Source organism: Wolffia australiana, chromosome 3 (assembly GCF_029677425.1).
Source record: "Wolffia australiana isolate 7733 chromosome 3, ASM2967742v1".
NCBI lineage: Eukaryota > Viridiplantae > Streptophyta > Magnoliopsida > Alismatales > Araceae > Wolffia > Wolffia australiana.
Window position 1 is genome coordinate 594,220 of NC_135837.1, and position 19,486 is coordinate 613,705.

The 19,486-nt window shown below is 41.1% G+C and overlaps 3 protein-coding genes, 1 non-coding gene and 1 pseudogene across 4 annotated transcripts; 4 read left to right on the top strand and 1 right to left on the bottom strand.

Moving 5' to 3' along the window:
- The first annotated feature begins 2,183 nt into the window (after positions 1-2,183).
- On the top strand, positions 2,184-2,343 carry LOC144701532 (U1 spliceosomal RNA). Its single transcript, XR_013581031.1, has one exon. It is a non-coding gene; the product is annotated as a U1 spliceosomal RNA (small nuclear RNA).
- A 188-nt stretch (positions 2,344-2,531) lies between these two features.
- On the top strand, positions 2,532-9,075 carry LOC144700516 (Transducin/WD40 repeat-like superfamily protein). The gene is made up of 7 exons (XM_078571920.1): positions 2,532-3,059; positions 3,557-3,692; positions 4,018-4,099; positions 4,174-4,349; positions 8,075-8,212; positions 8,532-8,671; positions 8,756-9,075. The coding sequence occupies exons 1-7, from the start codon at positions 2,942-2,944 to the stop codon at positions 8,989-8,991; spliced, it is 1,026 nt and encodes a 341-aa protein (XP_078428046.1). The 5' UTR covers positions 2,532-2,941; the 3' UTR covers positions 8,992-9,075.
- A 141-nt stretch (positions 9,076-9,216) lies between these two features.
- LOC144700515 (DNAse I-like superfamily protein) lies at positions 9,217-14,860 on the top strand. The gene is made up of 15 exons (XM_078571919.1): positions 9,217-9,352; positions 9,465-9,873; positions 10,040-10,206; positions 10,326-10,391; positions 11,200-11,252; positions 11,907-11,988; positions 12,111-12,157; positions 12,292-12,379; positions 12,485-12,577; positions 12,679-12,711; positions 12,800-12,938; positions 13,018-13,556; positions 13,760-13,845; positions 14,472-14,556; positions 14,661-14,860. The coding sequence occupies exons 1-15, from the start codon at positions 9,257-9,259 to the stop codon at positions 14,715-14,717; spliced, it is 2,040 nt and encodes a 679-aa protein (XP_078428045.1). The 5' UTR covers positions 9,217-9,256; the 3' UTR covers positions 14,718-14,860.
- Positions 14,095-14,205, bottom strand: LOC144701539 (U6 spliceosomal RNA; annotated as a pseudogene).
- Positions 14,861-17,468: 2,608 nt separating the features above from the next.
- Positions 17,469-19,164, top strand: LOC144700519 (DNA-directed RNA polymerase subunit beta). Its single transcript, XM_078571925.1, has 7 exons — positions 17,469-17,693; positions 18,049-18,091; positions 18,177-18,269; positions 18,360-18,422; positions 18,519-18,614; positions 18,770-18,847; positions 18,968-19,164. Exons 1-7 carry the CDS (start codon positions 17,521-17,523, stop codon positions 19,052-19,054), a joined length of 633 nt encoding a protein of 210 aa, XP_078428051.1. The 5' UTR covers positions 17,469-17,520; the 3' UTR covers positions 19,055-19,164.
- Positions 19,165-19,486: the final 322 nt, after the last annotated feature.

A 19,486-nucleotide genomic window follows, 5' to 3' on the forward strand; every position in this document is an offset into this window, starting at 1 on the left:
AGAATCTTATATAATGGAAAAATTAATTTAAACTTGGGGGAAGGATATCATCAAAGTTACCTGCCTTCTGATCTCACTTTCCGCCATACTAATGTATACATAGTTGTGGTATCGAACAAAGATAAACTCCTAGGTTCACGAAAATTCTTGGGAAAAATATGAGATATGATATGTGATAAACTTTTGATTACACACCAATTATTCATATCATAAATTAAATCACACAAAATATAATTTTCTTAGCATGATTATCAATTAAATAAAATTATAATACATAATCTATGCATGAACATATCATCGACTCAGGAATTTAACTCGCACAGATACATGACATTCAATTATTTTTAATACAGTCCCTTTGAATTTATGATAACTTTATGTTGTATTTAAAATATGATTTTTTCAAATTTTCATGATTTTTACAAAACCATAATATTCTATTTGTTAATGTTTTGCATGATTTGAGTTTCCACACAAATTTAGTTTTTTTCAATAAATAAATATTTTAGTGTAACAAGCAAAGATATTCCTCTTAATATCAACTAGCCATGGATCATTGGTTAAGGTTGAGTTGAGCTTGGAGTTGAGAGGGTTCCATACAATGCCGTATTCTTGACCCTTGCCCTCCTACACCAACATCATAAGTAGGATTATGATCCAACAATGGTTCAAGTACAATATGGTAGTGGGGCATTTTATTCCACGTAGATGCATAATTTAAAAGCTGTCATTCTTGGAATGTAACGAAGCATATGATATGGTCCTATTCTGTATTATCGAGTGACAGCTGTTGCAAACTTTCTCTAATTTCATATCTTTAAATCCATAGCAATGTTTATGGCAAGTTTTGGAGTTGAAAGCTTTGTCATCAGTGCTTAAGATTCGCATCATTCAATAAAAATATAGTTCTAACATGATTTGCATATACTTGTGGATACATCTAGAGAATTTGTTTCTCTAATGACTTTTAAGTATAGTTGTTCTGATCACCTCATATGTCATCTCTTGATCCAGTCATGCTGATATCATCATCAACATTGCTAGTTAGGTTCCTGATACTTCAGATCTGGGAAGTCTACAGGGAAATACGCACCATTTGATCATGACCCCACATTTATGCAAACAGCTTAATAGTTCAATGTGCTATGCAGTCCATTAACAAACAGTAAAAGCACACAACTAAATGATTAGGATGGCTCCATTGGGTGGGTCAAATGGTTTAAGCCAATCTCATCAATTTTGGAAATAACTCTCGACCACTGATGTGCCTTAAAATAGTTTGCTCCAGCAGCAAAAACACTACCCCAATATACATTGAATACTATGCTTTATGAAAAAAAACAAAATAAAAAATAAAAAAACAAAAAATCCAAAAAACACAAAACCCTCAAAAAACCAAAAAATCCAAAAAACCAAAAAAATCCAAAAAATAAAAAACCAAAAAAACCAAAAAAACCAAAAGAACCAAAAAAGCCAAAAAAAGCCAAAAAAACCAAAAGAACCAAAAAACAAAAAAATCTCAAAAACTCCAAAAACCTAAAAAAACCCCCAAAAACTTAAAACCTCAAAAAAAACCCACAAAGCCAAAAAACCCAGAAAACCAAAAACCCAAAAAACCAGAAAACCCAAAAACCTAAACCCCCCCCCCAAAAAAATCCAAAAACCTGAAAAAACCCCAAAAAGCCAAAACCTCAAAAAAACCCTCAAAGCCAAAAAACCCAAAAAACCAAAAACCCAAAAAACCCAAAGAATCCAAAGAACCCAAAAAAAACCATAAACCCCCCAAAAAACAAAAAAAAACAAAACAAAAAATGCTTAGTTTTGTAAGAACCTCATATTCAACTTCTAACCTCTGACCTTATCTTCCGTCAACATGAATCACACCAGATTTTCTAACACCCAGATGAACACATCAACTCCACTTGCAAGCTTCTCTTGCATCTCCATCGGTTGACATCTCTGTTAGTAGGTGTCTTATTTAGTATGCCCAATATGTACTCGTAACAACAGTATTATCTTGAATTAATTTGATTTATTTACTCCGTCCCAAAAGCAAAAATTCGCGCGCACGCGGCACGTCCAATGGTTACTCATCGCGCTGTGCGCAGAAATATCCCATATCGAAAAATTTAACCAAACTTGTGAACGGGCCTATAAATAAAGACCTGTCACACTCGGAATCCTCACTTACCTGGGCGTGGTCAAGGGGTGATCAAGAAGGCCCATGGCCTAAGGCAGCGGCTCACATTGCACTCTGTGCGGCGCTAGCCTAACATCTCCTCAAGTAGGAGACTGTACGTCGTAATTTGTGTCAGCGGGGGCCTGCGTTCGCGCGGCCCCCTCCAAATAAACTCTAAATTTCTCGCATTTAACCAATGTCAAGAAATAGAAATTTAATCATTAGATTGAATTTGTTAATTGATTAAATTTCTAATTTTAATTATCGAATGAAAATTGGGGCGATTGCCATGGCGTAAGATCCAACGGCTGGAGTTCATTTAGAGAGATTTTATTAGGTGGCGGCCGCGGAGTCGCCCCTTTAAAGGATGCAGAACGGCTTCTGTTCTGCGCCGGCTTGCCCCTAACAGTTCCTCCCGATTCTTTCTTTCGTTTTTTTTCCCCTCCCCAGAAATTTGTAGATTTCTAACAGGTTAGATGTTGGTATAAATCTGGTTCGTGATTCTCCTGCCTTGGGAGTTATCCCGCTCGCGAGCAATCGATTTCTCTATTTTTTTTTCTCCCTTGTTCTATCTTCTCCGTCGGGCGCCGAACGCAATTTTCTAGCTGCGGCTTGTATTAGGGTTTTTTTACTTCTCCTTCTTTCCAATTTCGATTGTGCGAGGGCCGCAGCTGGTCTGTTTTCTATTGTCATCGCTCGCTGAACAGAAAGATTTGTTAGGGCGAGAAACAGGTGCTAAAAAGGCTTTTTCTCGAGTGAAAAATGGATAAGAAGAAGGTGGCCGTGCCTCTCGTTTGCCATGGACATTCTCGCCCTGTTGTGGACCTGTTCTACAGTCCTGTTACCCCAGATGGGTTCTTCTTGATCAGCGCCAGCAAAGGTACGAATTGTATCCTCAGAGGAATTTAATTTGGATATGCTTACGAATTAAAGCGATTGTTTCTCCGTTCCCGGCATTGTGTAGTTTTTTCTTGCGTCTCAAGAAATTGATGGAAGACTTCTAGTTCAATCCTTTTTCCTTCAAATGTACTAATTTTTTCGCTTTTTGTAGCAAACCTTGATTATTTAATCATGCGAAATTTGTCATGGGTGGTATTTAGATTGGTGCGACGTGTTTAGATTGAATTGCATTGCAGTAATTTCTACGGAGTGGTACATTTAACATCCGAGGAAGTTTATTTGAATATGCTTCCGGTCAACGCGTTTGTTTCTCCTTTTTCTGGCATTATGTTATTTTTTCTTGCGTCTTAAGTAATTAATCAAACGCTTCTCTTATAGTCCCGTGCTCTTCAGATCTACAGATTTTGGTAACTACAGTAGCAATTGTGTTTTCTTTTTTGGCATTTTGGTTGACGAATTTTTTAATAATTTTGGCAGATTCAAGCCCGATGTTGAGAAATGGAGAAACAGGAGACTGGATTGGAACGTTTGAAGGACACAAAGGTGCGGTATGGAGTTGCTGTCTTGATAGGAATGCTCTTCGTGCTGCATCTGGTTCAGCAGACTTTTCAGCGTATACTTCTCTTCCCCCCTTTTTTTATTTCCCCTTCTTCAAAATAATTAAGTTTTAAAAATTTTTCCCACTGCAATTCCGGAAATCTTGATTTTAATAAAAGCGTCAATGCTCCACCATCCAAAGTTTCTATAATGAAGAACATGCGGACATCATAACATACAGTCATAATGATCTGTTAATTTTTGGTGTTTATGTCGAAATACAACATCCTGCTTAAAGATGAAAAGTTGCGCCTCGCTATCAGCAATGGGTTTTAGCGCAGTTTGTACACGCTTGAATTGAAAAGTTTTTATTTGAATTAATGTTGCTCATTGATATGCAGTAAGATATGGGATGCTTTGACCGGGGATGAGTTGCATTCCTTCGAGCACAAGCATATCGTTCGTGCATGTTCTTTCTCAGAGGTGAATTTGAAATTCTGAGAATCAGTTTTATAAAATAATAATTGGTTTAATTAAATTTAATCTACTTGCTGCAGGACACGAATTTATTACTGACCGGAGGAATCGAGAAGGTTCTGCGCATCTTTGACCTGAATCGTTTGGATGCTCCTCCAAGGGAAGTTGCTAAATCGCCTGGGTCCGTTCGAACAGCGGCCTGGCTCCATAGCGATCAGACGCTTCTCAGTTCTTGCACTGACATGGGTGGCGTAAGGTATAGTTATTTTCTCAATCGATATCTTATTTTTACTAGTCTTCTCTTGTTCCGACTTATTTGTACTTGAAATTTATTCTTGATGCTCAATGATCTCTGACAATTCCTTTGAATGTCGAAAAAGTTGTGGGTCGACTTTACTTCATCTTGTTTTTGATGAATGTCGAATCACTGGTCCTTCACATCTTGTTCATCATTGAAGACAACGATCAATGAACGTCGAACAAGTTGTTTTTGATGCTCAATGATCTTAAGCAATTCTGTCGAAATGATGAACAAGATGTGGGTCAAACTAACTTCCTCTTGTTCATTGATCGTTGTCTTCACGTTTATTTCATCTTTGTCTTAATGAACGTTGAACAAGTTGAGGGTTGCTAGAAAATGACCGTGTTCAGGAGCGTTCAAATTTCTCTACTCTGTTATGATATAAAATCACCATCAATTCATTTCCCCTCCAGTACTATGTCAGACCTGAGATACAAGTTTAGGAGTGTAAAAATGTTAAGTTTTCTCATTGAAATTTCATACCAGATCTCCTCAAGCGCCTTCACAGCTGCCTCACTTACTCTTTTTTGGACTGGATTGTTAACTTCCTGATTTGTTTCCCTTCCACCTGCAACTGCCAACTACCAGTCCTGTTAGGGTTACCCAAAGAAATAATGCAAAAAACCTACCGTTTTATTTTTTATCATTGACTTATGATAGAGCTCCCAGCATGAGTAAGTCGGTGGCTGCTACTTTGATGGCAGGGCTGGATAATTTTTTAGTTTCGTGCCAGATGAGATGATGATTAGTTTGTCAGGGAAGCTTGTGTGCATTCTTTCTCACTTTCATAAAAGGGGTGCAAAGGCTGCTTCCGAGCGAGTTTAGCTTCTTTTCCTAGGTTGTTTCTCAAAATTGAAGAGCCTTTGCAAATCTGGCACCGCCTTTGAATGGGGGGAGTTGCAAGGAGTGATTATTGTTCTACGATACTCCAAGGAGCAGCTTCATGAGTCTGTTCAGAACTGATCTATTCCTGACATTCTCTCATCAACTTCTCTCTTTCAAAGAAGAAGAAGATTTCTTTGACTTTCTCGCTTCCTTGCGTGCAGTTCATTTCTTTTTTACGGTCAAAACAACTTTTCTTGTCATTTGCAGATTGTGAATATGATTCTTATGTTAAACATCTGAACCATATGTTCTTCTCCCCGAATGGCCTCTGAGGGACATGCTGATCCCTCTTTGCTCGACGGGATCTCACCTCCACCCAGCCGTCATCGTCACGTACCTCCGCGTCCCTGGCTTCCTTTCCCGTCTTGCAATTCTGGCATGCTTCGGGCGTGGCTCTATCCGCGGCAGCAAAAATATGGTCCTCTTGAGCTTCCCCATCCTTGCTTGTGTGGGGGGGGGGACGGTGCTCTCTTGGCGGCGCCCCCTCTTCTCCATTTCGTGTGGTGTGGGCCCTCCTTCCGCTTGCCCCTTCTGGATGACACTGCTCCCCCTATCTCGGAGCTCTGGCCCTTGCCCAGGATGTGCATACATGGTTCTCTTACCCTTATCCTTCTCCATTCACGTCGTCCGAATGCTGCAATCTTGCCCATTCCGGCGGATCAGGTTCTGTTCTGGCTCTGCTAAGACTTGGGACGACCCCCTCCTGGCTCCCCCCTGGCCCCCAACCAAGTCCTCCCCCCACCCTTTCCTTCCATGTGGAGGTGTGTGGGGCCCTTTCACCTTGGGCACGGTGGGACCCTCCCCCATGGATGTGGTGGAGCCTGCTGTCTGGATGCAACTGTGACGATCGGTAGTCATAACTCCAAGAACTTCGTTGCAGTGGTCCCCAAAAATCGCCGCCTGGACGATCCCGCCGGAATCTTGCCCTGTTGAGGACATGGGGTGATCTTCTTTGCTGGTCCAGAGGAGATCTCCCGCCTGCTTGGTTGAAGGCCTGAAATTCGCCGCGATGCCCTCCAACACGTCGGGATGTGAGGCCACGGACCCCACCAGAAAAAGCTTTACGGTATGTTTCCCACAATCGATTTCCTCCCAGATGAACGCGTTGGGGTCCCATTTCAACACATCCGCGCTGAGCAGTGGCGTGTCTTTTCCCATCGACTCGTCTGCGAATGTTGGGAAGGGGCTTGGGTCCCTAACCTTCCTAGGACTTTATTGGTGGATCGTTTCGTGGAATTGTTGGGGATGCATGAGACCATCCTACCTCTCAGCCCCTCGGGAGTCTCCCGGGACGGGTGGGTATGGCAGGGGCCGCCTTTCTCAGTAAAGGATGCATACTTGAAAATCCGAGGGGAAGCGAGGGACGACATCTCAAATGGTAATACATGCCATATCATAATGAAGCAAAAACTCCCCCTAAAGGTGAGACTTTTCGGTTGGTTGCTGAGGAGGAGAAGACAGGTCACATGGGTCTACCGCAGCCCGTCTCGTGTCCTCTGTGTGGCAGGGGCAATGAAGACTGCTCACACCTTATTTTCGCATGTCCTATTGCCTGGGGAGTATGGGCATCGCAACATATCTCTGGGGTGAATATTTCCTCAGACTCGGATTTTTGGGCATCACTCACGACTGGTAGATACCGGAGCAGAGCGGAATAGGGGGCGACATGGATGCATCGAAATGATGTGGTGTTCAAGGGAAGGACGGGCATTGGTTGAAAACGTCATCTCGGACGTTGTGGCTTTATTATCTTTTGGGGGCTGGGGGATAGAGTGAAGGCCTTAAGTGGCCATATCTGTATATGATGTGTACATATTCTTCGCATTTTTAATGGAATAGGTGGACCACTGGTTTCCGGGTGGTCTGCCCTACTTTTCTTTCAAAAAAAAACTCTTTGTTAAAATTATAATAAAAATTTGCTTCTTCTTCTGAATCTTCTTTATCTGAGTCTTTGTTCAAAAAAAGAAAATCCGAGTCTCTGCTCCTGAAGTTTCGCCTGAATCTTCATCTTCGTTGACTGCATAATATTCTTTTCTCCTAACCATCTGCTCATTGATTCCCAGCGTGAATCTTCAGATGAATCTTTGTTGGCTTTGTATCCTTTTTCTTCTACTGGATTGACTTTATGACATTCACATTAATCTTCATTGACTTTGTAACCTTCTGCTCAAAAGTCGGCCTTGCAGAACTTTATCTGAATCTTCATTGTATTTGTAACTTTCATCTTCATCTGCATTTCTTGCTCTGTTGCACCTTTGAACTTTGATGAATCAGAACCTTTTTAATCTTCGTTAAATTCATAACATTTTGCTCCTGAAGTCAGAACCTTTGCGGTGTTTTTCTTGTTCTAAGGAATCAGAACCTTTGCAAGCCCTTCCCCAAGCCGTTGAACTTCAAGAGTCAAAGTGCCCGGCTCCTTTTTTTGGCTGTTTATTATGTATATGTATGTGCATGAAGAAGAGAGATTTCTTAAGAGGAAAGAAGCAGTTGTGGCACGTCACAAATTAGCTTTCTCCTGAGCTCCCTAAATGTACTGACTTTAGGAGTTTTCTTTTCGGGTGGGTTCTTCACTGTCTGAGGCTCGTGCAGGGTCCGAGCTATGTTCTGAAAGTCGGCCCATTCATCAATAAAAAAATGCACTAATTCTTGATTCTAAAAGATCTCATGTGATTCCATTAGTAATGAATCTTCTGTCAGTTTTTATCTCACCTGGCTGTACCCAACGTTTTTGCTCGGTTTCCTTGCAGAAAATTCAAGTCTTTTCAATCTTCTTGATAGAGATTTCTCTCGTACAGGTTGTGGGACGTGCGAAGCGGAAGCGTCATCCACACTCTGGAGACCAAATCCCCGGTGACCAGCGCCGAGGTCAGCCAAGACGGCCGCTACATCACCACCGCTGACGGCGCCACTGTCAAGTTCTGGGATGCAAATCAGTAAGATTCTCCTCCCTCTCCTTCTCCACAACAGAAACATATATGGAAGACATGAACAGCTCGGATGACGATACCAGACACCGTCATCTGGTAGTGCAATCAGATACTGGGTAATGTTACTGTAGTGTACCATTACCGTAAGATATCAAAACGACAAGGGCAATGAGAACAGTAAGGATGACGATAACTGAGTTGACATATCGTCATCCACTAAAGTTAATCTCTTGTGTTAACTGTATAGAGAACGGTTATTGAAAGGCAAACCTTGTTCCTTCTTTTCCGCTTGAACTTCCCTGACTCGATATCTGTTTCTTCGCAGCTTCGGCCTCGTGAAGAGTTACACCATGCCCTGCACCGTGGAGTCTGCCTCATTGGAGCCGACGCTAGGGAACAAGTTCATCGCCGGCGGAGAAGACATGTGGATCCGCGTCTTCGATTTCCACACCGGCGACGAGATCGGTGAGTCATCGTAGTGATTGCAGTCATGGTCATCATCAGGATGCGTGGAGATTGAGATTTTTGAGGTGGCTGTTCGTTCCGCAGCTTGCAACAAGGGGCACCACGGACCTGTGCACTGCGTGAGATTCTCCCCGGGCGGAGAATCTTATGCGTCGGGATCGGAGGACGGGACGATCAGGATCTGGCAGACGAGCCTCGCCGACGATCCGGAGGCGGTCCCGCAGAACGGAGCGAGGAACAGAGCCGCAGCGAACGATCTCGGGAGGAAGATCGGCGGCCTGCAGATCGGCAAGGACGAGGAAGCAGATCGCACCGGCTGAATCCGTCTCGCCGCTCTATCAAATAAATCTTCCGCGGTTTGTATGTAATTTCGAATCAGATTTCCGCAAGAACCTTCTCCCGCCGATCCTCCCCCATCTCGAGCGAGCTCCGAAAGATCGTTCATGGAGAGGGGCTTAAATACGAGTTCATGTTTGCGCGGGAAATATCGTTGGTTGAGAGACATTCAAATGTGAGCTCGGAGTTCATTTTGCGCGGGAAAAAATGTCGGTTGAGGAAGAGGTATAATAAGAGCTCAGATTCAAAATGTCATCTCTTCGAGTGGCGGTTTCTTCGATGCAGGAGAGGGCGATGCGAGAGCGACTGCGCGCGGCGGCGGCGTACTCCTCTTCGCGTGGTCGCGTGAGCTTCTCTACCGTCTTATTTCCTTGGTGATTCGTTCTTCCTCTGATTTCGGGATCTGCAATGGATGGATTGATCGGTTTGTTCGTCGAATCGTGTCTTTTCGGCCTAGGTCGGAGGACGAGGGGTATGGCGAAGGGGCTTCTGCGATGGTCGAGAGAGCGCGGCTGCCATCGGCGGCCGAGATGAGCATCAGAGGACGGCGAGCGAGGAGAACTACGCGCATCGCTTCGAAAGGAGAATCGTCGACAGGGGATCTGGAATTGGTGCGGCAGCGGCGGCGGCGGGAACGCCAAATCATCGATTTCAAGCTCCGCTGCCGCAGCCTCAACCGTCAGGATTTCGCCGCCAAGCGCCTCCGTATAATCCCCGATCTGCGCCGCCTTGGCGCGCTTTGCGTCCGGATTCAGGAATTCGTTCTCACTGTAATGGCGTTTTGCCTCGGCAATCATGGCAGAGGCCGCCGCCTGCGGATTTCCGAAAGTGGTTGCTTTCGTCGTCGCCGTCGCCGCCCGACACTGGTGCGTAATCGAATCCGTGACGAATTTTCATTCTAGTCATTCATAATCAAATTCATGACGGATTTTCTAGATATGTTCAAATGCAATCTTGTGAAGCCTTTCTATTTCTTCTTGATTAAAAATTGGTTATCTTATGGGGGAATTTTGGTTTCTCTTTGGATTCTAGGGAGATTTTCTGTGCTCTCCTACAACATCCTTGCTGATTATCTGGCTCGAGATCATCGCTCGAAGCTTTACTTCCACGTACCGCCTGAGATTTTGGATTGGGAGTGGCGGAAACATAGGTTGTTGATAGAGTTCGGGCTCTGGTCTCCCGACATCATGTGCCTTCAGGTTGCTCATCTTACATCTGCTTGCAGATTTGAAGATTTCTTGTAGATTCATGTTTATTTGATCTTCATGACCCTTGAAGTTTCTTTTTAACTGCTTGCTGACTTTGGATATTTATGCAGGAGGTTGATAGGTTCCCGGACCTAGAGGAGGAGTTGAACCGCCGAGGATACAGTGGTGTTTGGAAGGTCGGTTAGCTAAGTATATCTCAAAAAATGGAACGGATTTTGGTTCTCCCACCGTCTGATGTCGTCGAATTTTTGTAGCTAATGTTTCACGCTGCGGAGTAAACGATGATGATGACAAATCGTCATGCCATTGTCATCTGCATTGGTTCACAGTGGTTTCCAAGCGTTGTCATCTGCATCATTATCATCATCATGATCGTTATCTATCTGTTGATGATGAATCATAATGTTAATTGTCATCATCGACTCTTGGATGGATAAAAATGATAATGATGACGACTTCAACGGGTGGATGGATGACAAAGATGATGACAACTTGTGGAAATTAGATGGCCACGATGTTGACAAATCATCATCGTCAGAAGGAAGGTTTTTTAAAGTAGTGCCAGCAGAAGATGAAAAAGACAATGATTAATCGTACTAGTCGTCATCATCTGGTTTCCAGGAGTCGTCATCATCATCATCTTTGTCATCCATCCATGTGTTGAAGTCTTCATAATCATCATTGTCATTCATTCATCTGTTGAAGTCTTCATTATCATCATCATTGTTGTATTCGTTCAAGCAAAACATGGATAACAATGATTAAGCATGTGGTTGACGACAACGACAACAATGACGAATTAGTCATTTTCCAAAAACCCTATTCACAGTAATGGGAATATGTTAAAATGATAAGGGGGGAACTCAATTTGTTTTTAGTTTTGTGTTTACGAATACGAAATAAATTAGGACTAATCCTATTTGTTTGTGTGAATAATCATCTCTGTTCTTGCCTGGCATTAACTTCAACAGCTCTTATCTACAGATGCGCACTGGTGATGCAGTAGATGGGTGTGCTATCTTTTGGCGGGAAAGTAGGTATTGTACTGTTCTCATTTCCATATCTCTAGAATGAAGTTCCGGTTTCTAGATTAATCAAAATTTCTCATTTTGACCATTTTGTTGGCCTTCTGCCTCTCTTTTTCATGGTTCGTGTGTTTATTTGTGTATTTGGTCAAAAGTATTCAATTAAGAGTTGCACAGTGAAGGATAGATTCTTAATTATAGGATAAGATCAAATTTTTCTTTCAAAAAAAAAGGATAAGATCAAATTTATCTTCAATTCCCAATACTCAATTTTTTGTCTACTTTCCATCTCTTACTTTGTCGGTACTTTTTATAATGCCTGCTGAGCCTAGAATTTTTAGTTTGAATCGATTCTATCATGTTGATATATTTTTTTTTATACCTTGCAAAAAGAAAGATTAGGCCAGCGTTGGTCAGTATATGTAGCCAAAGAAGATATTTTATTTTGGTGTTTAATGGTTACTAAAACTTGTTATTTCGGTTTTATATTAGTTGCTTCTATTATAAACTATGTACAGAAATATGCATTCTCGAGTTTCTTATTCCATTTTTTGCTACGCCAGCTTTCCTATAAATATTTTTGCGATGAGTTCCTTATCAGATCCATCGACATTTTCTTGACATCCGAATCAAACCTTGATCCCCTGGGACGTATTAATCCTTTAGATTTGTGCTGAGGCATGTGGAGCATATCGAGTTTGCCAAACTTGGCCTTCGAGACAATGTTGCTCAGATTTGTGTCTTTGAGGTATCAAAAAAGACTACTTTTATCAAAAAGTTTATGGTTAATTAATTTTCGACTTGTGTTTCGCATTTTCTACTTTAATCTGTCCTCCCTTAATGATGATGTGTGACTGTTCTCTGTGCCAGTCAACAAGGAGTCAGCGCTCGAAATTCGCCGAGGCATCAACAGACGGGTAGATCGGATCTTTTTCTTGTTTCTTTCCAGATTTACAGATCATCTTGCTTAGGAGAATTAGATTTTTATCAGAAATTACTAAAATCGAAGAACTTAGGAATATGATAGCTTACAAAGAAAAGAAAATTACAGATTGGATCCCCCGGGAATTGATCGAATCGTAGTGTGCAACATTCATGTGCTGTTCAATCCAAAGAGAGGAGATATTAAACTTGGCCAGGTAAAGACAGTGTAAAACTCAAAACGTTCGAGATTGTAGTAGAATTTATTTTTTACGACTTTTGTAACGATATGGCTAAACTTCATTTTTAAAATTGTGGCACAGGTCAGAACACTCTTAAATCAAGCGCACACTGTTTCTAAAGCCTGGAATGACGCCCCAGTCATCATCTGTGGGGATTTCAACAGCATCCCGATGGTAGGCTTTATTGTTGCCGCATTTCAAACTCTTCTTTCACGGTTCCCTCTTTGGTTATTTGTTGAGCCTCACTAACTGCTTCATTCTTTTTCTTGTATCAGAGTCCGCTTTACAATTTCATTTCTGAGCAGAAGGTGTGCCTAATTTCTTCGGCATTGGGTTCCTTTCCTTGGAAATTATCTGCTGAAAATGATATGAATTTCATTGTTTTCTCTGGCGCAGTTAAATTTGTCTGGATTAGCAAGGAGTCAGGTCTCTGGACAATATTCCCACATCTTCTATCCACCACGGACGTTCACTCAGGAAGCGGTTCTGAAAAGCAATACCAACAACTCCAACAACGAAGAGAATGCATTCTCTGGTAAAGCATCTCTTTCTATCATGCCTTATTGCCCTTCCTCTCCCTCTAAGATATAATCATTTCTTCGTATGGTTTTCAGAAATTAAGATAAACACATCGGTTGTGGATATGCCTCAGCAAAGTAAAATAACAACTACCGAAGAAAGAGAAGAAGCTGCAAGCCAAGAGTTAACTGTTATTCAAATAAGTGAAGAGAGGTCAATGTCTCACCTTTGTATTGTTTCTGAGGATGGAGATATGGCAGTTACTGTCAATTCCTCTTCCAGCAGTTGGATCTCAGAATCTGTTACCTTCATCTCGGATGTAGAAATTAAGGATCTTGAAGTTCAGCCATGTAATTCTGGCGAGGACGAGAACCTAGCATTGTCCAGCAGCCAGTCCTTTGAATTGGAGAACTGTGATAACAGTGATGCTGAGGATGGTGAACCAAATCATTCATTTCTGGAAGAACTTCATGGCCCAGCCGATTTAAGGGAGCCGGTGGAAGAATTAAAGTCGTTTTCGTATTCTGATCCTTACGCGTGGACCCCCATGGAAATCGCTGCGCCGACAGGTGATGCTGAAAGAACAATTATTGAGCATAGTCTCAAGCTGACGAGTGCCTACACAGAAGTGGAGGTTTCTCTCTCTCTTTCCCCCTTCCCTCCTTCCCTCTCTCCCTTCCTCTCCCCCACTCTCTCTCACCCCCCTGCTCTTCCCACTCTCACTCCCTCCCTCTCCTTCTCCATCTCTCTCTCTCTTCCTCTCATTCTCTCTCTCACTTTTAACTGTTGAGTTTTTTCTCTCTTCTAATCCTCTAATATGATGCATATTTTTGGTAGGATTTTGCAGGAACGAAGGGTACTAACAGAGAGCCCATGGTGACGAGCTACCATAGGCAATTCATGGGTACGGTTGACTATATATGGTACGTTGACAGTTGCTAGCGAAATTACACCTTTTCTTGCCAGTCATTCAATCATTTTCAATCTTATTATCCTTGATATCTAATTGGCGAGAGTACCTGTTCTGACTATCGTTCGGGTGTGAGACAGAGTCTTTAACAAGTCTTTTATAACTGTCATGTATATGATCATATGCGCTCTCAAGAGTATCTTTGTCAGTTCCCCTGGGTTAGGTTCTTTTTCCTTCTAAGGTTGTCTACTTCTAAATTTGCCTTTCTCGGGACCATTACTCAAGTTGTTCATGTCATCCTCGCGTAGGGTCCATGTTTGTATTCTCTGTATTGATCCAGTTTTATAGGGTGCCCTCAGAATGAATTGAAGACTGTGGCTTCATTCAGCTATTCCTTGTCCTCCCCTTTGGCTCTCTGAGTTTCTCTATCACCAAACATTCAGCAAACTTTCTTTGGGATCAGTATCTTCCCATCTCCAGTCGATGCCCACACTAGGCTCTCTGATTCTCCATCTTAGAAAATCCCTTTCGTTCCGCTGCATCTTACTTCAAGGTTTTTATCAGAATCTTTTACATAGAGATACTTCAATTATTTCGAGTCCTGTTGAGCTGAAGTTCTTGGCTCTTCCTGTTGATCAGGCGCTCCGAAGGCTTGCAGACGATTCGAGTCCTAGATACTATACCACCGAATGTCCTGCGACGAACTGCCGGTTTCCCCACAAGGGTATTTCTTATCCCTGTCTATGTGGCCTCTCTTTTCTCTCTCTCCCTCACCTCCCAGTTTTCCACCAAATCCTTGTACGAGTTACTGTTAAAATTTTCTTGCAGAAATGGGGCAGTGATCATATTGCTCTGGTGTGTGAATTTGCCTTCAAGAAGTCTTGAGCAGACGGGAAAATCACTGGATTCTTGGACGTTGACCAGGTCAATATCTGATTATTGTAATGGAAATTTGTAAAAGTTCTTTATAGAGCATACACGTTAGATAATTCTTGACATATGTGTTTCGTAATATATATTTATGTCCATACCAAGGTGAGTCGGGCAGCTGCTCTCAGACGAGCCTGGCAAATGTTGAGTCAAGAGACAGTGAAATAACAGTTGTTACATTTCGCCACGGTAATCAAATATTAAATTCCTGATTATATTGAATTTCAATCTTTTGAACAACTGGTTACCCTGTAAATGTTAGATTGTTGACCCTTTTTGCCTTTCAACAGAAGTGAGAAATCTATGTTGGAATAAAACATTCAAAGGAACATGTTAATTAGAGATTCTGAGATTTTTATATTCTTTACTCTGTTAGTCTTACAGAAGACAAGTGATAAGCCTATGTTGGACAAAAACATCTGAAAGGAAAAACTTTTTCATTAAAAGTTGGATTTCTATCTTCTTCTTTCAGGACTCATACATTGTGTTAGCCATAGTATAATTTGTAGGATTTGGTGCTGATAAAAATATGTATAGTCATCTGTTGAACATTATCAGGTGTGTTTCCAGGGCTAACGTTCATAATTTTCCTAGTCATTTGGAATGGGTTATTGAATACTGTTGGTATGTTTTTATGATTGGGGGATCCCACTTTCCCCACAATTCAAGTGATCATCAGTTTGAATAAGGTGGGAATTCCACTGTGTTGCACAGAAGAATTTGTCATACATGTATGGAATGGAAGAACTTTATTGCCTTGAATACATGTCATAATCCATTGATTGACATAGTTCAAACTATTAAACCATTGACGGCTCGAACCTAAAGTTTTGAAATGAATCATCAAAAGTTTCCTAAGAATAATTCAAAATGTTACCTTAAATTATTGATGTGATACAACAAAATATTTTATGAGAAAAATCTTTAACGGAACTTCACCCTGGATTACTTAAATTTAAATACTAAATCATATGTTTGAAATTAAAGTTGCTCAAATATAGAAGTGAGTGATAGAAGTCAATAAATAATGAGATTCGCCCATCATAGCATTATTTATGGTTTTTTCACATTATTACAAACGCTTTGTATCATACGTGGATAATAACCTATAACTAGGTATGATCTAAATGTTCGTTTTTATAATTAAAATTTGCTATATACATTTTAGCAAACTTAATCATGCATAACATGTCTCTACTGACAATTCTTCTACCATTGTATTAGATACACGGGATTATCAACATCCTGAACTAGAGGCAAGACTTGACATAATGGGATCAAATTTTCTTCTTCTGAACCTTTGAGTTGATTAAATGATAACTGGAGTTAGGGTGCACTTAAAAATAATTTTTTATTTATTTTTAAACGAGCTCGATATTCTCATGCATACATCATTTTCTTACTTTCATCAGATGCATTACATGGGTATCTTATGTTTTTTTGAGATTCAGGTATTATCTTTGAGATCTAAAGTAACCCTAATCTAAATTTCTAAAAATTTAATTATAAAAAATACATGGAGATAAAATCCATGCATATTATCTTTGAGAATATGCAATGACAGTAGATATGAAGTGCTTTTGAAGGCATTTAAATATTCTATGTCACTATTTATGATGGCGCACGCCATCAAGGATCGTCAACGATGTCATCTGCGCCGCGCGCCTTCGACGTCGGCAACCGGGTGAAAGTAGCTCGAAAAATCGCTTTGTTTCATCGCTCTTTTCTCGCGTGCTTTGTCTTTTCCTGTAATCGTCGTCGTATTTTCGTCACGTTCGCGATGTGTTCCGTCCGTCCACCGTTTTATCGTCAAGGGGGAGGAGCCTCCCTTTGCCCCTTTTCCCTTGATTCCCTCTTCTTTTTTTATTTCTTTAATTTCCCCTTTTTGTTTTGTAATGGGGCCCAATTTATAAGGGCCCCCATAATGGACCTCGTCTCCCTTTTTGTTGACCCATTTAGGGGGCCCAGACTTCTCCCCTAAGATAAATAAAGAGAGAGATATATAGAGAACTAGAGAGAGGGATGTATGGAGAAATCAAGTGAGAGAGATAGGGAGGGAGTCATGGAGAAGGCACAAGAGAGAAGGATGAATAGAGAAATAAAGAGAGAGAGAGATGGGGAGGGAGGTATAGAGAAGGCACAAGAGAGAGGGAGGTAGAGAGTAAAGGCAAGAGAGAGATGTAGGGATCGAGAAAGCTAGAGAGAGATATTGAGGGAGGGATAAAGAAAGCTAGAGAGAGATATTGCGGGATGGATAAAGAAAGCTATAGGGAGATATTGAGGGATGGATAAAGAAAGCAAGAGAGACATAGAGAGAGAGAGAGAAATAGAGAGGAGGGACAGAGAAAGCAAGGGAGAGAGAGGGAGTGATAGAGAAAAAAAGATAGAGAAATAGGGAGTGAAGGATTTAGAAATTAAGAGAGAGAGAGAGCTAGCAAGGAAGGTATAAAGAAAGCCAGAGAAAGAGATAGGGAGGGAGGTACACATAAATCAAGAGAGAGAGAAATCAAGAGAGATAGAGAGAGAGGGAGGGAGAGAGAGATAGATAGAGAGGGAGGGAGAGAGAAAGCATGAGAGATAGAGTGAGAGAGAGAGATGGAGGTTTCTCCGTGGGCCGACTATACTGAATAGACTCTTAACGGACTTCATACCACAAATTCTACATGTAAAGCCCATTTATTCTATTCCGTCTTGCGTTTATCTACTGTCTTACGCTTTCCTTTCAAGAACGAAGCTTTTCGAGAGGGCGGGAGAAAGAATGGCGCAAGCCGCTCCGATCAACGTTATCTCCCTGCCCTTGGCAAATTCGAAATTCGGCGCTCGACCCAGATCTTTAACCTTCAAAGCATCTCGAATTAGGGCGTCTTCTTCATCCTCATCGCCGTCTTCCTCTTCGGGCGTCCCCGTGCCCGATTTCCTCTCTTCCGATTGGTAAAAAGCTTGTCCTTTCCGGGTATTCCTTGTTGTATTATATAATTTCTTATAATTTTTCCTCTCACATACGTCGGACAAAGGTTCAATTGACTTCACTATCGTTCCTTTCTCTACATTACTTAGATACTTCTCCCTAGAAAAAGCATCACCCTCTTGTTCAATGATGATAATTTGGTTTTTTTACGTTCAATGTAGATTTTTAGCCTTTCCAAAGCTTCGTAGTAATTGAGTAATATTATTTGTGAACAATAGTTTCATATCAATCGATTAATATTATTTTTGCCTCTGTGAGGATAGCTTCAGTTCTTCCTTCTATTTAATTCAATCGCTCAATGATTTTCCTTACTCGCAGGCTTGAATCTCGAAAGAAGAGACCCTTCGGCCCTCGGCTTAATGTATTCAGCTTTAGAAAAAAAAATTCCGATATCCTCTGTTACTTTAGATTTCGAAAAATTCATGTAATCTAGGATGCAATTCTAGTTCAGTGCAGAGGAAGCTGTCCAATGGCAGATGGATGCACTGAAGCACAACGACCAACCACGCCAAGATTACGGCATAGAAGTCATGTACAGGGTAATTGCCCTATTATCTCATAAACTTTAGCTTACAATGTCTTGATACTTAAATGATTCTGAATTATTTCCGGGGTAGTTGTGGTCATAGTTTGCTGGATTCGACCCATTTGAAAGATCGACCTATTTTGGACCAATCTTTGATTTAGGACAGGTCAGTAATTCCCCGAGTTTACCTAGTTATATGCTTACTTTCAGTTTGGTCTTTTTTTTTAGATTTATCGAATAATGGAAGAAATATTAATTTCAGTTTGAGCGATTTAGGCGAATATTTCATCATTCCAAGTACAGGGTCTTGCTCTGTCACAAGGAGAGAAGGGTCCTCAGTAGTTTCTGGGTGGACGAGGTTCAGCTCCTGCGATTAGATATGTGTTCTTCATCTCCATAAGAACTGATGCTTCTACTCCGATATCTAATTTTATTTTTATTTTTTAGAATTTTCTACCGTTTCAAATTTCCAAATGAGACTATTTATCTTCCTATTTTATCTTATATCGGCAGAATCGGTTCAAGCAGAGGGTATGGGTGCAGGGATCACGCCCGGAGGAGGAAGAAAAATTCGAATTCACAATGGTTCAGGTCCATTGTTTAATTTCCTTGAATATTTCCTATCATTCAAAAATTTTTAATTCACAGGAGAAAATCTAGCGTTTTTAATTTTAATTTTAATTTTATTTTATTTTTCCTGTATGCTAATAGAGAGTAGGGGGTTCCTGGGACGGCTACTGGCTCACAGAGAGCCTGCTCCATGACGGCGATGGATTTTCTAGTAAAATCGCTTATTAAATATAATGCCCACTTGGTTGGATACTTGTTTTGTATATTCTTATACTTGTAAATATAAATATATCACACACTGCGTGCCACAAGTGAGCCGATTTTTTCTTTTTGATGAATCGCCGAGGGCCGCTCGTTGGGATTGTGGTTGAAATATCGCCGTTGGTGGCAAAGAAGTATCATTTAAAACTTATGTCATACTCTCTTATTGGCCAGTTGATATAACTTAAAATTGATAATTATGGAAAAGTAATCAATTGATTGATAACGTTTAAATAGGAAGTGTAATTTATAAATACATTTTCTTACCACCGGTCGGCCATCAAGTTTCGATCGATCTGATCGATCAATTGATTATTCTTTATAGATCAAACCTGATCGGTCTGTTGAATTATCAGATTGATCGACAGGATTTGTTCATGAATAGTCCAATCGATCTAT

Excerpts from the sequence above, each read along its gene's own strand:
- LOC144700516 (XM_078571920.1), top strand. The coding sequence starts at position 2,942 with ATGGATAAGAAGAAGGTGGCCGTGCCTCTCGTTTGCCATGGACATTCT. Across the intron at positions 3,060-3,556 it reads CTTGATCAGCGCCAGCAAAG|ATTCAAGCCCGATGTTGAGA; the intron begins GTACGAATTGTA and ends TAATTTTGGCAG. Across the intron at positions 4,100-4,173 it reads GTGCATGTTCTTTCTCAGAG|GACACGAATTTATTACTGAC; the intron begins GTGAATTTGAAA and ends TACTTGCTGCAG.
- LOC144700515 (XM_078571919.1), top strand. The coding sequence starts at position 9,257 with ATGTCATCTCTTCGAGTGGCGGTTTCTTCGATGCAGGAGAGGGCGATG. Across the intron at positions 10,392-11,199 it reads GATACAGTGGTGTTTGGAAG|ATGCGCACTGGTGATGCAGT; the intron begins GTCGGTTAGCTA and ends TCTTATCTACAG. Across the intron at positions 13,846-14,471 it reads GGTACGGTTGACTATATATG|GCGCTCCGAAGGCTTGCAGA; the intron begins GTACGTTGACAG and ends CCTGTTGATCAG.
- LOC144700519 (XM_078571925.1), top strand. The coding sequence starts at position 17,521 with ATGGCGCAAGCCGCTCCGATCAACGTTATCTCCCTGCCCTTGGCAAAT. Across the intron at positions 17,694-18,048 it reads GATTTCCTCTCTTCCGATTG|GCTTGAATCTCGAAAGAAGA; the intron begins GTAAAAAGCTTG and ends CCTTACTCGCAG. Across the intron at positions 18,270-18,359 it reads GCATAGAAGTCATGTACAGG|TTTGCTGGATTCGACCCATT; the intron begins GTAATTGCCCTA and ends TTGTGGTCATAG.